At 33.3% G+C, this 15,350-nt stretch overlaps 1 protein-coding gene across 1 annotated transcript in view; it reads left to right on the top strand.

Moving 5' to 3' along the window:
• Window positions 1-2,197: 2,197 nt before the first annotated feature.
• Window positions 2,198-15,350, top strand: part of LOC139481945 (uncharacterized) — a 32,831-nt gene continuing 19,678 nt past the window's right edge. The window contains exons 1-3 of the mRNA XM_071265523.1: window positions 2,198-2,313; window positions 10,459-10,605; window positions 11,635-11,779. Coding sequence (XP_071121624.1) covers window positions 2,311-2,313; window positions 10,459-10,605; window positions 11,635-11,779 — 295 coding nt within the window. The 5' untranslated portion in view covers window positions 2,198-2,310. The remainder of the gene's footprint in view (window positions 2,314-10,458; window positions 10,606-11,634; window positions 11,780-15,350) is intronic.

The following is a 15,350-nucleotide window of genomic DNA, read 5'->3' as shown; positions in this document are numbered from 1 at the left end:
TTGACATCAGATTTACACTCAGGGATTTGTGTAACGTAGTAGCATATTAATTTTGTGTTTCTATTTTTTTGGAGGTCAAACGACCCCGATGACTTCCGTACACTATATTCAAAATTAATGGCAAATCATCGGCACAGACCTGTCTAGTGTACAGTCAAGCTATATTTTTATCTATTGTGGTCTATTAGACAGATATTGGTAAATTTATTTTTTCACAAGGGCAAATAAATACACATTTGATATTTGATTATCAAAAACATCTTCAAATACAGCAAATATGACATGTTGACATGTTGCCACACATTAAAAAATGTTTTTGAAAATTGCTTTACACCTTTTGGGAAAATATTGTGTACGCGTTTTTCCAAGGGCAACTAATCTAAACGAACGACCATTCTGCACCTGAACAACCGCTACGGTAAACCGTCAACAAAAAGATGCAAACAATTAAATCATTGAACACTGTCATCCTGAAGAATATACTACACTGTCAGTATACAGGACACCAATGTCATTGTGATTTGCACATCTTAAAATTTTTAATTATGTTTTATATAGTTTTGTCTGATTGTAGAATATTCTGTACAAAATACCGTCAGACATAGTGAAAAAAATATATGATAGGATATGTCTAAGGCGTTACGCGCGATATGTTCGTACATGTAAGCGTAACACAACGTCGCGAATATTTCGTAACGTTCAAACCGAAAATTCGACTGAAACGTTGTTTTTAAGCAAGTGCGACATTCTTGTAAGACTCGGCAAAATCGACGGTGCTTTTTAACTACTTATCGAAAATTGATGTATTTCAGTTTTTTGAAAATTTAAGAAAAATAACATTTTAAAAAATCATAAATTCTACCATTATAAGAGCAGTGATAAGCAAACAATGGACGTAAATTTGAGTTGAGTTCGTTTTTAAGTTAAAAAATGGCGGTGCGACAAACTTGTAAGCCTTTGAAAAATCGCTCATAAATTACCATATATCATGTTTCAGGATATTTGTCTTTAAATTCATAAAATTAAGCAAATTAACATTGATGTAGTAAATACAAATACTACACTTTTTTCATTTTAGATAAATATTTTTTGATTCTCAAATCTGGAATCCCAATTTTTTTTCCCGCGGGACAGATTTGCCCTTTTAGTATTGAACGCGTTTTTTTTTCTATGACGTCATCATAACGTCATAAAAATGCATAAAGGAATGGAGGAACTATTCTGTTTAATAATGGAAAAACACGTTTTTCAAAATATTAAATAGTTTTGACGAAAATCATAGTTTAGTGGTTACAATAACTGAAATATGTTACGCGGGACAACCTAAAAATAGCCGTTTTTTTTAAATGAAGTTTCAACAATTATTTTATTTGTTTTTTATTTTAAAAAATCGTTATTTTTTAAAATACGTACAATGAGGGGGAGGACAGGGGTAAGGGAGACAAGGAGAAAGGGGGTAGGAGAAAGGAGAAAGGGGGTGGGAGAAAGGAGAAATGGGTAGGAGAAAGGAGAGGAAGGCTGGGAGAAAGGAGAAAAAGTTGGACAAAAAAATAAAATATGACAAAATAAAATATCTCTCTTTTTTCCGGTAAATTAAAAAAAAAATAAGGAGAAGAGGGGTAGGAGAAAGGAGAAGAGGGGTGGAAGAAGGGAGAAGGGTACCCCCTGTCCTCCCCCTCTACAATAGCAACTACTCAGAAGTTTTATAAATATTTTTCTCTAATTTTTAGTCAATTTATCCCTTTCTAGTGCACCCATTGTATAAAAAAAATCCACGTGTGCTTCGTTTGATCTCAGTTCTTCATTGGTTAAAATCCGATTATGACGTCGAATTTTCTTGTTTTCCTCCGAATTTCCTATTGTGACGGCATGAAAAAAAGGCGACCATGCCTGATGACATCACATAGAAAGAACACATCTTTTTGCAGATCAGTCGCAAAGAAGGAATAAGTTTGCCTGCGTATTGTTAGAAAATCATTAGATAAACAGATTCCACCACCAAATCTCGTGTAATACGATATTTATCCACTCTCGACAGTTAAATTTTAAATATTTCTTCTTCCGAATACGGGAGTAGACTCCTAGGTAGGAGTGTAAAACGCTCGGCGAGTCTCGGGTTTAGTCGCACACCAGTCGTGTCCAATCCGGATCTCAAAAACCGATTCCGATATGCAGTTTATTGTATAATAGATACGTCAGCAAAACCAGTGTACACATCATGCACATATTTAATGGATTTGTCATAAGGCGCTAACAACAAAACGCAACGATAAGAATAGGAAACACAACCATAAAAATAATTATGGAGGAATGGTGAGACAGTGGCGGACCCCTCCCCCCCGTATTTTCCACCTTTACCAGATGAACCACTTCAGTTGGAAAATCCTCTTGAAGTGTAGAATCCCTTATTGTTGATTATTCACTATTGCCGTATTGGAGGGGGAGGACAGGCGTAAGGGAGACGGGGAGAAAGGGGGTAGGAGAAAGGAGAAAGGGGGTGGGAGAAAGGAGAAAGGGGGTAGGAGAAAGGAGAGGAAGGCTGGGAGAAAGGAGAAAAAATAAAATATCTCCTTTTAAAATTTTTTCTTATATTTCAAGAAAAAATATCTCAAAAGGAGATGTTTTATTCTAATGGGAGAAAGGAGAACAGGGGTAGGAGAAAGGAGAAGATGGGTGGGAGAAGGGAGAAGGGTACCCCCCTGTCCTCCCCCTCGTATTGGGCTATTCCAGAAATAATCCATACCCCCCTATAGTCCAAATAATTATGACGTCTTAAAAGGCTATTATAATTTTTTTCTTTGACGCCTTACATCGACGACGTTAATGTAAGGCGTCAAAGAAAAAAATTATAATAGCCTTTCAAGACGTCATAATTATTTGGACTAACCCCCCTATAGAAGGTTAAGGATTTCCAGAAAAAAAATCTGTTAAAATCTCAGATTTTCAAGAAAATATTCTGTAAGTTGTCAATAATTTCCAGATTATTTCAAAAATTCTAAAAAATATTCCAGGAAAAAAATGAGAATAATACTAAAAATTCCAAGAAAATATCCTGTGGAAATAAATATTTCCAGACAAATTTAATTTCCAACAGAAAAATTCCAGATAAACAATTTTCATGAAACATATAAGTTTTAATATTGTTTTTTGTGTGTCATACATGTAGATGATTAGATCAAACTGGCATTCATTCAGTGTATGGCAGCTGTATGCTTACTTGTTTTTGTTTAAATGTCTTTGTGATCAAGTTCATCCATTTCAAATGTACAATCATTCAATGGATAATTTATCTTGGGTCTTTTTATATTGTTATGATACATTACGGTCTCTGGTAAGGGTGAAGGTTGGCTCCTGTTGTAATGTTTAAAACACTACATTTTTTTATGCACCTTTTCTAAATCAGATGCCATTGACATTGTTCAGTGGTTGTCATTTGTTGGTGTAGTAACTTGTTCATGTTTCTGGTTTCTTTTTTTTTCATATAGATTCCACAGTTGGTTTTCTGTTATTTTTGGGGCCCATTATAACTTGTTGCTTGGTGTGAGCCAAGGCTCCATGTTTTTGACCTATACCTGTTAACTTTTTATGCGCTGTGATTTGGGTTGAGAGATGTCTCATTGGTATTCTTACCACATCTTCTTGTTTATACATGTAGGACTCTAAAGTGCGATGGTACTCTAAAGTGCGATGGTCACGCTAAAGTGCAATGGTCTACGCTAAAGTATGACGGTGTCTCACGCTAAAGTGCAATGTTTGTTTGTTCCCTAAAGTACGATGGTACAGCACGCTAAAGCGCGATGGAACAAAAGAGAAAGATTCAAGGGCACTAATGTCAAAAACAAGTCTTTTTGCGAAATCTAGTTTGCAATGATTCAACATATATACAACTTAGATTGACAACTAATACAAATAAATTTTGGAAAATCACTTGGATCATTTTGAATATCAATGTTTAGTGAGAGTTTAATGTCTCTAGCATATTTTGATTTTTCGTATTATAGGTGGTGAGCAGTTCTCTTTTCTGTAGTTCCACATAAACGACAGTTATAGTCTGGGTCCATTTTTTACCATATCTGTTGACAAAAAAAGACTATTTTGGATTTGTTTTAAAGGGTTGAAGGGTAGAAAAAGCACATCATAAGTTGTGATTGAAAGTTGTTTGTCTTACGTCCAGTGGCATGTATTTCATTCATATTTCGGGACTGTACATATTGAAAATTGAGCCGATTTAATCAAGATTTAAAAAAAGACAATTTTATTATAGAGCAATTATAAGACTTACAAATGTACTCCAAATCCAGGGCTGGTTTAACACCATGTTAAATAAGGCTTTACGTATATTATTATATACAGTGGCGGATCCAGAGGGGGGTTCCGGGGGTGCGCACCCCCCTTTATTTTGGCAGATCAATGCATTTGAATCGGGACATATGTTTTGCACCCCCCCTTTGCCCTGGGCTAGCACCCCCCCTTTCGAAAATTCCTGCATCCGCCACTGATATATGAAATATCCTGACTGCCAAATATACATCACTGATTTCTGATTTCATGGACATGTATATGTTAAGTGCACTGTAAAACAGTTTCAGTTTACGTTTTTGAAATAGACATTAAACCTTGTTTTTTAAGTGCATATATAAAGTATAAGATTTACAGTAGAAGTTGATAACTTTAAGATTTGTCCTTGTGAGAAAACAATACTCGGGTCATAAAGACTTTTTTTAAATCTTGGCTAGTATATATATTGGCATAGTCATACATGTTCAAATGATAAAATACTGACCATGGCTTTATATGATCGGAAAGGTCTTTCAATTGCGGGTAGACATGAAGTTTTTATATTCACAATTAAAAAGATATTAACCAACATTATATAAATAGCTACACAACGAAGTGAGATCTCTGTTTTCTTCTTCTGTATTTTGTTGATGTTGGTACTTGTTCGATTAATTTTCGTATTTTAAACTGGAAATTTCTACTTTCCAGGGTTATCCAGTACCTTAACTATATAGACTACTCGAAACTTCACAGTAATTATTTTTATCAAATATATTTATTTTTAACCGGCGGTAACCGGAACACACCTTAATTACGATTTAAACTTAACCCACAAACTAATGAAATATTGTCACTCACCACTTCAAAACGTTGTAGTATTCAAAGTTCTCGTCCGATTTTCTTGTTTTGTACATCAGTCGATTTGTTTTGAAAAATTGAATAATTCTGAAAGACCACAGACGAGATTGAAATAAACAAAGGGGTTTTCCGACAGGTATTAGAGATAACCTTTCGCAATAAAAACCACGTGATGATAAGAAGTATGTCTGGTCAATTTAGGACGGCGGCATCGCACATGGTCACAAAGGGCTATTAACGATAACATACTAATTAGTCAGTTTCCATATCTTTTCTACAGAGCTCCCCGGGTTATAAATAAGTGCTAACAAATCGTTGTAGTTCCTGTCAATATAATACTTCCATGGTTCAACATAAATAGATTGTTATATTGGTTATCAAAATCAGCTAGTGGCAAAATCTTCTGAGTTTTGAATTTTATAAGCTCCAGACATCCCCCCCTTTTTTTTGTAAAACAAAATTTTTGTTTAGTATGTATGTTATCTTTATATTTATATTATAAAATCTTCAATATAAATTTGAATAAGAAATGACTGATTTTCTACAAAAAAAAATTGTATACTGGAATGAAATTTGAGAAGTTATCAAAGGAGTACATGTAGGTTCAGTAAGACCCCTTTTTGGCTCCAAAATTAAGCAGCTTTGCAAAATTGAGCAAATGTAATCTTTTAGCTATTTTTTGGAAAGTAGAATGCTTCTGCTACATAAATATGTGCTGTTTTTGACAATACAATGTACATATATCGTGTACTAGCATCATAAAGTCATGCTAAATTACTGAAATCTTCACAATTATAGCATTTTAGTTAAATTTTAGACAGTTTCCGTCTAAAGCTTAGATAATGCAGCCTCTAATGAAGAGAAGTTATGTATACAGCATTACGGGTAACGAGGGTAAAGGGGCGAGTTTCTTCATATTTTGGCTTGGTAAATATGAATGTCATGTGAATATTCTGAGACATTTATTCAGGAGATTAAATATTTTCTTTGGTAATATCTTCTGACATCAGACTCGGACTTCTCTTGAACTGAATTTTAAATGTGCGTATTGTAAAGTGGCCGCATTCGTGTTCATTCATAATATTAAAATGTAAGTTGTATTTGATGATAATACATAACATATACATGATATATAAAGGTTGAGGATGAACACGGATGCGGCCACTTTCATTTTTGACGAAAACCATCTTAAAAGTGACGTTTTTTGGCATATTTGTTAGATTTTTAACCGGATTTTTGTGACAAAAATGTCGGTTATTGATTTGGGGATGTACGGCGGGCGGGCGGGCGGGCGGGCGGCAATCAAATGTTGTCCGTGCATTAACTCATGAACCGTTCAATCAAAGCTTTTAAAATTTTAATATGTTGTTACTGACAACTAAATGAAGGTCAAGTTCAATAATGGCGATTTTGACTTTTACCGTTCAGGAGTTATGGTTCTTGAAAGATTGAAAAATGAAGTTTCCAGTCGTGTCCGTGCATTTACGCATGAACTGTTCTACTAAAGCTTCCCAAATTTTAATATGTTGTTACTGATGACAAAATGGAGGTCATGTTTAATAATGACGATTTTGACTTTTACCGTTCAGGAGTTATGGTTCTTAAAAGATTGAAAAATGGAGTTTCCAGTTGTGTCCGTGCATTTACGCATGAACTGTTCTACCAAAGTTTCCCAAATTTTAATATGTTGTTACTTATGACAAAATAGAGGTCATGTTCAATAATGGCGATTTTGACTTTTACTGTTCAGGAGTTATGGTTCTTGAAAGATTGAAAAATGGTGTTTCCAGTCGTGTCCATGCATTTTCTCATGAACCATTCAACCAAAGCTTTTGAAATTTTTATATGTTGTTACTGATGACAAAATGGAGGTCAAGTTTAATAATAAGGATTTTGACTTTTACCGTTCAGGAGTTATGGTTCTTGAAAGATTGAAAAATGGAGTTTCCAGTCGTGTCCCTGCATTTACGCATGAACTGTTCTACCAAAGCTTCCCAAATTTTAATATGTTGTTACTGATGACAAAATAGAGGTCAAGTTCAATAAAGACGATTTTGACTTTTACCGTTCAGGAGTTATGGTTCTTGAAAGATTGAAAAATGGTGTTTCCAGTCGTGTCCGTGCATTTTCTCATGAACCATTCAACCAAAGCTTTTGAAATTTTTATATGTTGTTACTGATGGCAAAATAGAGGTCAAGTTCAGTAATGATGATTTTGACTTTTACCGTTCAGGAGTTATGGTTCTTGAAAGATTGTAAAATGGCGTTTCCATTCACGTTGTTGCATTTACTCATGAACCATTCAATCTAAGCTTTTCAAATTTTTATATGTTGATACTGATGACAAAATGGAGGTCAAATTTGATGTTGACAATTTTCACTTTCACCATTCATCAGTAATGGTTCTTGTGATATTGCCAGGACACAAATAAATATTAATAAATCCGGTTTGCTGTCGTTGTGACAGCCTCTTGTTCATATTTAAGCTTCAATCGGAGCGTTTTTAATGACTGATCATTTAAATCTTTTACATAAACTAATCGAATCAATTGAAATATACACTTAAGTGTTTAAAAAGTGTCCTAAATATCTCGTTAGATGAAACTGAAATTTGGGGCCAAAATCGGCCCTTACCGGACCTACTCCTTTAATGTTCTCATACCACAGTCACAATTTGAAAATGTTTTCTCCAAATACAAATGGTTTTTAAAAAAATTATAAATTAGTTCACAATACATTACAAAATAAATGTGTCTCTAATCTCATATAATTTCCTGTACATGCAGTTTTACAATTTTCTATTTGTCGCCTGCAACTAAAGTGGCCAAATCTAGACATCTAACAATCCTTCTTTGGGGAACGATTTATATAATTTCTTATTGTTTTCAAATTCCTGTATTTCTTTACATGTTATAATTTCCTAAAACATCATGAAATTAAAGAAAATTACAAAACTTTTAAACAATTGTTAAACTCTAAATTTGTATAATATGAATGACATTTGATTTTTTAAATGTATACATGTTTAACATTTTTAAAGTTAAGATAAGTTATGGAACTGAAAGATGATACATTATGTATATATATTCAAAACATATTCATATAATAGATGTAATCATATTAATCCACTTAGACAAATAGAGTCAATGTATTATAATGATTGATAAATAAACGGAAAAAATAACAATTTAAATAATAAAAAAATAAACTTTTCTAATTTTAAAACTGAGACTAAATATTTATTTTTGCAGAGCAAGGGATTATGGATACATAGTTCCTAGTATTTATCTCCTTTGTCTTATAACATGTGGTTCAAGTATTTGCATGTAGTATATTATGATATAATTAAAGTCCACAGAAATGGCCATGTGTTCACAGTGGGACTTCTTTAAAGCTTTTTAATTACTGATTGTTTGTCAACTAGATGGCTAGATAAAATAATCTTCAACCTCAACAACTATGAAAAGCAGTAGGTCCTGGTGTGTGGTTTCTCACAAATTTCAATACAAACATACTTGTAGAGAACATAAATCATTGTAAATAAAACCCTATAAATCCAGATAGTGAACTATGATTTTGTTTTTATTTTAAAACCATTAAAACACTGACTTGTAAATAGTTGTAAAAATCTTGATTTGTTATCAACATCCAGTATTTTTACTTAGTCATTTCTTTTGATTCTTCATTTCTTAGTATGGATGTTTTGCATTTTTTATCATAAACCTTATAGCTGCATTAAAATATGACTCCTTCACAATAAAAAACAAACTTGAAACAAAAAGATAACTATGGGTCTATAATCAAGTTTGATTACAAAATCAAAAGTTAAATATAATTAGTGGAATTTGGATGTTAGAACCATTTGTTATGTTTATAAAGGTTTTTTTTTTATCATTTTTGTCATGAATAAATTATAATATACACAGTATTCATATCAATTTAATTTCACTTAGTTCTAGAAATGCAAGTTTCAAAATATTTTTTTTAATCACAGGCATTTATTTTCTGAGAATTTTTTCCCTTATGCCATGACCATAACCATGATAACACATGTTTTATGAAAATGCAAAAAAGCAAACAAGTTCTATAATACCAATATACTGATATACATGCATGTACATGTAACTTCCATGGTAAAAGAAAAGAGGGGGAAATATTATTATCTCAATCTCCAATTAGAAGTTGTGAATTGTCCCAATAAGATTACAAATGTAATAGTAAACATGTCATGTGGTGTTGAAAGTATGCATTTCTTTTGAAGTATTATCACTATCAATATCTACATGAATATCATATCCCCTGAATGTTATGTTAGAAGCTGAGGTACATGAACAAATGTACATTTTTTTATTTTTTTTTAGGTCCTATTGCAAACAATTTCAAATTTACAACTCTCAGACTTAATAGATATAGGAAGATGTGGTGTGAGTGCCAATGAGACAACTCTCCATACAAATAACAATTTAAAAAGTAAACCATTATAGGTTAAAGTACGGCCTTAAGTTCAGTACTGACAACTCTGGCTTACAACATGTATGGACACACTTTATACATGTAGTATTAAAATAATAAAATGTGGTATCATTTCCAAATTGCCAATAAGACTACTCTCCAATAGTTAAGATAATCATGCCATCTGCTGTGGGTATTTTTCAATTTTCACATCTTTTGATCCACTGGAAGGCGTCAAAGCAAAAGCTTAAAATAGCTTTCCTAGACATCATAATTATTTGTACTAACTCCCCACCAGAGATCAAAAGATACAAAATTAACCACTTAAGAATATCGTACAGCCTTCAACAACGAGCAAAAACCTATTAAACCACTTTAAATTTCTGGTACATTGTTTGTAAAGATACATAGGGCTTTAGAATTACCTAATGAACTACAGATATACATACAAGCACAAATTTATCTTAAGTTTACTGAAAGCGACTAGAATCCAGATTTTCCATGGAATTTTTAAACTTTTATTGTTGCCTTCTATAGGATGCTCTGGATTTCCAGAAATTTTCTAATAACAACAGCATAATTTTCCATGGAATATTTTAATTTATCTTTTTGCCTTCTATAGGACCGACATGGAATTCCAGATTTTTTTCTGAACCACATCCCAAATTTTCCATGGATTTTTTTCTGAACCCCATATACCTTCTATAGGGGGGGGTATGGATTATTTCTGGAATAGCCCATTCACTACATGTATCTGTAGCATTAACATCCTGACACAAATATGTGTGCAATACGCATTGCTGAAATGTGACGTTTTTCTCCTCAAAAGATGATATTGTTGTAACAAATCTGTGTTTATTTTTTTTATAGTTTATGAGCATGGCACCTACATCCCCATTTATCTTGTTTGAAGAAAAATTGATGGAAGTCATCAAAAAAACACCAAAGACATCACCCCTGGAGATATATATTTTAAAAATATATCTGGAAATGAAAACAGAAACTGACATTGTTCAGGTTTGTACTATAGTCATGATAGTAGGATATAGACTGTCTGATGGACATGCATGACAATTTTTTATACCCTGTAAGAATATAAGATGGTCCCAAATGTTTGTTTGTAGACTGTTAACATCATGTAAAAACTTGAAGGCATTATTTGACGTTTTTATACCCCATCAAATGAAGTTTGTGTGGGTATATAGGAATCACCTCTGTCTGTCTGTCTGTCTGTCCATCCGTCCTGCTCATTGTCCTGAGCAGAACTTTTGTACCTTAGTACCTACATTGTAGGATTATCAAACTTGGTATGTGGATGAATCATATACGGGAGGTGGATGTGTCACGAATGAAATTATGTCACAATGACCTTGACTTTGATCTTCATGATAGCAAAACGAAGATGATGTGTCACGTACCAAATTTAGGTCAATGTGACCCTTGACCTTCATGATAGTAAAATGTCATCCACTTTTTTCTTTATAATTTTTAAAGCTTTTCTTCTTCATGTTCTTCATGTCATAGCTTTTGTACTGTAGAGCCTAGGTGGTTGTATCATTGGCATAGCTTTTGTACTGTAGAGCCTAGGTGGTTGTATCATTGGAAGATGAACTTCTTGCGATATCAGATGTAAGTCTCATGACTTATAGGGTTAGGCAAGTGAGAGGGAAAAAGGGGTGGGGTATAGAGTTGTGCTCATAGTTTCAAGTTAGATTTAATATGGAACAAGAATTTCATTGCAGACTCAATACACATGATACATTTACAAGTTTAACTTCATACCCTTGGGAAGGAGATTTGAAAGAATTTTGACACGCATCTTCATCAGTGATATCTCACCCATTATTTCATGATGTTATTATTATACAATTTTATTTCTATCTATTATTCAATTTTCCGTATTTAGCGCCAAAGTTCGGGAGCGGAGTATCACTAATAAGCATCAGTTCACACAGATTTCTTGTTTTGCTCTTGCATACATATATTATTATTTAGTGTACAGTTTTGTAACTGCTGAATATTGATTTTCATGTGTGTTATCTTTAGGAAGTAGGAACCAAGTATGACAGTCCCCCTCTAGATGAGAAGGACAGTTGTGGACAGAATTCAAGGAAAAGGAAAGAAAAGAATAGACTTTACACCTGGATAAAAAATTTCATAACAAGAAAGACGTGTGCACCTGTGGAATCTTGTGAGTTTATGATGTTTATCATGTTTATATGCACATTGATTTAAGAATTGAATGCATATTTTTTGTACTTAATCGGCGTGTAAAAGCGTTGACCGAAGCACATTTTATATAAAGCGTGGAAGCGCTTCATACAAAAAATGTGTGCACGGTCAACGCTTTTACACGCCCATAAAATGCAAAATCTGCATTCAATTCTTAAAATTACATTTTCAGTCAAAAAAAAACCAAAATCACATCAAAGTTCAAGGCAATATTTTTTCTGCGCCAGTCGAGTGTTTCGTCTATAAAAGACTCATTAGTGACACTCTTATCTAAAACTATGCAAATCCAAATCACTATGAAGTTGAAGAGATTATAAACCCAAAATATACCGAAACAGGGAACCAAAATAAGACCAAGGAAATCCTATGCCTTGAAGTAGAAAAACTTTATTGTTTTAAACAATTTCAAAATTTATAACAGCACATTTAGTTTGATGAATCACGTCAGCACCGAAGTGTTGACTAGCGGAGCGGGTTAACCTCTAGGAAGAATACCTCCACCAGCAGTGAAAACCATCATGGTGTTAAAAAAAAAAATCACATCAAAGTTCAAGGCAAGATTTTTTCTGCGCCAGACGCGCGTTTCGTCTATAAAAGACTCATCAGTGACGCTCTTACATGTATCTAAAACTATGCAAATCCAAAATCACTATAAAGTTGAAGAGCTTATAAACCCAAAATATACCGAAACAGGGCACCAAAATAAGACCAAGGAAATCCTATGCCTTGAAGTAGAAAAACCTTAGTGTTTTAAACAATTTCAAAATGTATAACAGCAAATTATGAATTTCCAACATAGTGTATTTTAACAGATTTGAGCTAGGACTTACATTTTCTGAGCTATAAGGGGCTAAAAGGGGTTAAAAAAGACTTCTCTTTTTTGTTCGTCAAATTTTTATTTTTCATCTTATTTTGGTTTTGTTTTTATGCCCCGCCACGAAGTGAAAGGGGCATATAGATTTACCCTTGTCCGTCCGTACATACGTATGTACGTCCGTCTGTCCCGATCTTGGTTAAGTTTTGCGTTAAGGTCCATTTCTCAGAATGTGATAATGATGTACCAATGATATTTCATCAGTATATTCTTCTTAAATAGTACTACATTGATCAACAACATTTGGGTCAATTTGACCTACATTTCATGCTTGATTGACTTCAATAACTTTTTTCATAAATGACCATTGTGAAGAAACCTATTGTAATATATGAATGATATTTCACCACTGTGGTGTTCCTATGTAGTGTAACACAGTTCAACAGTTCAGCATCTTTTGGGTCACTATGACCTACATTTTATGCTTGAGTGATTTTGGTTAAGTTTTGCGTTTAGGTCCATTTCTCAGAACCCTATGGTAGTGCATCAATGATATTAGACTGTTGTAGTGTTCTTGCTTAGTGCAACACAGTTCAGCATCTTTTTGGTCAATATGACCTACATTTTATGCTTCAGTGGTTTTGGTTATGTTTTGTGTATAGGTCCATTTCTCAGAACCCTATGGTAGTGTATCAATGATATTAGACTATTGGTAGTGTTCTTGCTTAGTGCAGCACAGTTCAGCATCTTTTTGGTCACTATGACCTACATTTTATACTTCAGTGATTTTGGTAAAGTTTTGTGTCGAGGATTATTTCTCAAGAACCTAATGTAGTATATCAATGATATTAATGTATTGTAGTGTCCTTGCATAGTGCAGCACAGTTCAGCATCTTCTAGAATACCATGACCTACATTTTATGCTTGAATGATTTTGGTCAAGTTTTGCATTTACTGCCATTTCTCGGAATCTGTGGTAGTGTATCAATGATATTACACTGTTGTAGTATTCTTGCACAGTGCAGCACAGTTTGACCTCTTTTTGGTCACTTTGACATATCTTATGCTTGAGTGACTTTGGTTTAAATTTGCCATACAGCTCTTTTCAGCAGCATTTTGGTCAATTTTTACATGAGAGAACATGGAACCTCATATTGATCTAAATGGCAGGGCATCTGTGGCTTACAGACACATTTTCTAGTTTTTCTTTATGTTCCTTATGAACTTTCGCAACAGTAGAGTACGACAGATTTAGCATAGCTTTTACCGTTTTCGAGCTATTAGGGGCCAAAGTGGTGCTAAATAAAAAAAAAACCAAAAAAAAGTTTTTTTATTACTAATCAGAATTCTCTGTCCAGCATATTACTGTGTCCAGCATATTATTGTGTCCAGCATATTATTGTGTCCACTTTAGTAGTGTGTCAATGCTTGCCCAAATGAACACCTGTTCGACCACTGCGGTCGTATCATGCTGCGCTTGGCGTAGCTCTTTATTCTGGTAATGCTTCAACCAAATGATAATATCTTTGGTATGTAGCCTTATTATGAAGAGTTACAGATTAAGTTAGAGTTTGGTGACGGTTCAATGATTTTCACGGAAGCTACAGCCCTTGGACATAGAAAAATTCAATATCAAAGAAATTGTAAATGTAAAACCACTGGCAGTGGGGCTAAACAAACCAAATATAAAACATACAAAACAATAAAAAGTAAAAGACATAGGTTAAAGGTAAAAGTGGCCCAAAATATAAAATATTTCTATACATACAAAATTACAGTGAATTATAAGTATTCCACACTTTTTTTTGTAATGTTCAACCAATTGATTTTATTTTTGGTATGTGGTCTTATCATGAGAAGTTACAGATTAAGTTCTACTTTGGTTGTGGTTGAATAATTTTTACGGAAGTTACGCCCTCGGACTTAGAAAATTACAGTGAATTTGAAGTTTTCAGCACTTTTTTATGTCCCGCCACAAAGTGGTCGGGACATATAGTTTTACCCTTGTTTGTCATTCTGACTTGTTGCGCAACAACCAGTTTTCCAGACTTTTTTACTAAACACCTTGAGATATTGAACTGATTTTTGGTATATAGATATTTATTGATGTTACAGATTGAGTTTGAGTCTTGTTACGGTTCATTGATTTTCACTTTTGTCGTTCAAGAGTTATGGGACTTTGTTCATTGAAAATTGACATTTTTCACAAAAACTCAAGTTTACTTTGACCAATTCTTACTAAATTTTAACATGATGTTACATGTAGGTCCTATGTAGAGTAAATGCCTTTGGTTTTTGTTATTTTCCCTATTGTCCTTTTAGAGTTCTGGAGTTGGGAGCGGACTAAGTAACTTACTTTTTTTTTGTGAATAACTAAAGAATATTTTTTTCCTATTTTCATTTAGATTTTTTTTGGTTCTATATTTAATTTATTATTTTTTTCATTATTTTATTAAATTTTATTTTTATAAAAATAATTGTCTGTTTGCTTTTAAAATTCACATAGTGTTTCTTCTTTTGTTTTGTTTGAAATAGACATGATCTGATAATTACAGTCGAATCTGCTTAATCCGACACCTGAATATTCCGACATCCTGTGAAATCTGACAAAATTTACTGGTCCCGAAAGTTTTCTTTAACATTCTTTGTTAAAAAATCTTCTGTATTCCGTCACCCGTCTACTCCGTAATCCGACAGCATTTTCAAGTCCCAGCCT

The sequence above is a fragment of the Mytilus edulis genome, chromosome 7 (assembly GCF_963676685.1).
Source record: "Mytilus edulis chromosome 7, xbMytEdul2.2, whole genome shotgun sequence".
NCBI classification, from domain to species: domain Eukaryota; kingdom Metazoa; phylum Mollusca; class Bivalvia; order Mytilida; family Mytilidae; genus Mytilus; species Mytilus edulis.
The sequence above is the reverse complement of the archived record's forward strand: the minus strand, read 5'-3'. Positions and strand labels throughout refer to the sequence as shown.